The following is a 2,670-nucleotide window of genomic DNA, read 5'->3' on the forward strand; positions in this document are numbered from 1 at the left end:
AGGACCATAGAGACTGGTGGGACCTCCCACGGACCACAGAGCACCCGCTGGGTGGGCAGACAGGACCTCCCACGGACCACAGAGACAGAGGACCATAGAGACTGGTGGGACCTCCCACGGACCACAGAGCACCCGCTGGGTGGGCAGACAGGACCTCCCACGGACCACAGAGCACCCGCTGGGTGGGCAGACAGGACCTCCCATGGAACACAGAGACACGAGAGGAACTCCTGGGGGCCACAGAGACATGTGGGACCTCTCATGGACCACAGGGATGGATGGGACATCCCATGGACCACAGAGAGGACCTCCTGAGGGCCACAGAGAAGGGTGGGACCTCCCACGGACCACAGAGACAGACGGGAGCTCCCACGGAGCACAGAGCGCCCGTTGGGTGGGCAGAGGGGCCCCGGCGGTGCCCGGAGCTGGGTGGCCGGCGAGGCCCTCACCCAGGCACAGGGCTCCCAGGGGAGCGCGTGTCTCACCAGCTCGTCCAGGTTCTTGAGGTCGCAGAGGGTGATGGGCCGGGCCCGGCTGGGGAAGGCGCCCGCCCGGAGGTCTCGGCTCTCCCGGCGCGTGCCCAGCGCGCCGTCGCCCATTTGGTCCCTCATCTCCTCCTCGATCTCCTCCTCCATCTGGATCAGCATGGGCGCCAGCATCCCGAACTTGGAGCCCCTCCTGGCCACCTCCAGCAGGCAGAGGACAAAGTTCTTCTCGTTCTTCTTCAGCACCAAGTCGTTGGTCTCGAACATGAGGACGTCCTGGATGCCCAGGTCCTGCCGGCACCACTGGATGAAGTTGGAGACGTTATCCCTGGCGATGAAGGAGCCGGGCACCACGTTCTTGGCCTGGAAGACCACCTCGTTCTGGGGCACCCGCATGCAGGCGGCCGCCTCCGGGTGCCGCTCCTGGAAGTCCAGGGCGGTGCGGTTGACGTTGTTGGCGTGGCGGCAGAGGTGGCAGCCCGTCTCCAGGCTCTCCAGGAAGGTGTCCACCTGGATGTCCAGGTCGTAGAGGGTGTTGAACCACTCGGCCAGGTCCTCCTTCATGGCCTCCAGGTACTCCTCGCTGGAGCGGAACGGGCGGATGCTCTTGGAGGCAGCCGACTGGATGTGGCTGGAGTTGGCCATGGTGAGCTGCCTGTGGGGGGGCAGCGGGGGCTGTCACGGGCAGGTGACACCCCTCAGCCCCCCAAAAACACCCCCCACCCTGGTGCCTCCCGGAGCAGAGTTTGGCCACCTCGGTGGCCCCTCTGTGCCTCAGTTTCCCCCTGCCGTGGGCAGGAAGGGTCACCGGTGTCACCACCCTGTCCAGGACCTGCCTGAACCCTGCCAGGACCCCCACCCCATGTCCCCCAATTCATTCCATGTCCCCCCACCCCGTGTCCCTCCACCCTGTGTGTCCCACTGACCCATGTCCCCGTGTCCCCACGCCGTGTCCCCACCCCATGTCCCCTCCACCTCCCCAGGGTTCAGGAGCCCCTTGTCACACACGTGTCCCCCACACTGTGGGGCTGTGGCAGAGAGAGGACCCCCCTGCCCTCCAAAATCTGCCCAGTCATGGCAGGTGTCCCCGCCCTGGGAGCAGGTGACACTGCCAGGGATGGCAGTGCCAGGGGCAGGGAGACCCCCCCCAACCCCGGCGGGGGTCCAACCTTGAGTGGGTGCCCCGGGGTGGGGGCATTGGACCCCATCCATGGGGAGGGGGCTGCACCTGGAGGAGCCCCCTCAGCCCTCCCCGAGCCGGGGGGGGGTACAAGAGCTGGTGACTCCTCTGCAGGGGTGTCACCCCCTCCTGGGGGACACCAGTGACCTCCACTGCCGCCCCCCTCGCCCCCAGACCCGCACTCAGGGGGGGTATCATTCCCTGGAGGTGCCTCTGCTGCTGGAGGGCTCTTTTGGGGGGTTGTCCCTGTTGGGGTGTGGTCCCTTTCCCTCGGGGTAGGGGGGGATGTCCCTATTGGGAGGGGTCCCGTGCCCTCGGAGGGAGGGACACGGGGGGAGGGGTTGTCTCCTTCCCTTCCCTGGGTGGGGGTGTCCCTATTGCGGGGTGGTCCTTTTCCCTGGGGGGTTGTGTCTCTGTTGGGAAGGGTCCTATCGGAGGGGGGGTGTCCCTGCTGGGGGGTGGGTGTCCATACCTGGGGGGTCCCCCTTTCCCATGGTGGGGGGTGGTGTCCCTATTGGGGAGGGTCCCCTACCTTCGGAGAGGGGGTGTCGCTGTTTGGGGGGTGTATTATCTCCACTGGGGGGGTGGTGTCCCTATTGGGAAGGGTCCCGTACCCCGGGAGGGGGGGGTGTCCCTGTTGGGGGGGTGTCTATACGCGGGGGGTGTCTGTACCCGAAGGGTCCCCCTTTCCCATGGGGGGGTGGCGTCACTATTGGGGTCCCTGTGGGAGTGGGGGTGTCTCCGCTGGGGGGGGGGTGTCCCTATTGGGGAGGGTCCCCTACCTTCGGAGAGGGGGTGTCGCTGTTTGGGGGGTGTATTATCTCCACTGGGGGGGTGGTGTCCCTATTGGGAAGGGTCCCGTACCCCGGGAGGGGGGGGTGTCCCTGTTGGGGGGGTGTCTATACGCGGGGGGTGTCTGTACCCGAAGGGTCCCCCTTTCCCATGGGGGGGTGGCGTCACTATTGGGGTCCCTGTGGGAGTGGGGGTGTCTCCGCTGGGGGGGGG

The 2,670-nt window shown here is 67.0% G+C and overlaps 2 protein-coding genes and 1 long non-coding RNA gene across 3 annotated transcripts in view; 1 reads left to right on the top strand and 2 right to left on the bottom strand.

The window, feature by feature from the left end:
* LOC108508616 overlaps positions 1 to 414 on the bottom strand; it is a 3,644-nt gene extending 3,230 nt beyond the window's left edge. Inside the window, exons 1-2 of the long non-coding RNA XR_001878439.1 lie at positions 338 to 414; positions 24 to 154 (exon numbers count right to left, since the gene is read on the bottom strand). This is a non-coding gene — a long non-coding RNA (uncharacterized LOC108508616). The remainder of the gene's footprint in view (positions 1 to 23; positions 155 to 337) is intronic.
* AP1B1 (adaptor related protein complex 1 beta 1 subunit) overlaps positions 1 to 2,670 on the top strand; it is a 38,153-nt gene that overhangs the window by 32,895 nt on the left and 2,588 nt on the right. The window lies entirely within an intron of this gene.
* Positions 1 to 2,670, bottom strand: part of GAS2L1 (growth arrest specific 2 like 1) — an 11,699-nt gene that overhangs the window by 7,377 nt on the left and 1,652 nt on the right. Inside the window, exon 2 of the mRNA XM_017837450.1 lies at positions 486 to 1,140. Within this exon, the coding sequence (XP_017692939.1) occupies positions 486 to 1,130 (645 nt within the window). The 5' untranslated portion in view covers positions 1,131 to 1,140. The remainder of the gene's footprint in view (positions 1 to 485; positions 1,141 to 2,670) is intronic.

This window comes from Lepidothrix coronata, unplaced genomic scaffold, assembly GCF_001604755.1.
Source record: "Lepidothrix coronata isolate B3197 unplaced genomic scaffold, Lepidothrix_coronata-1.0 Scaffold305, whole genome shotgun sequence".
Classification (NCBI taxonomy): Eukaryota; Metazoa; Chordata; class Aves; order Passeriformes; family Pipridae; genus Lepidothrix; species Lepidothrix coronata.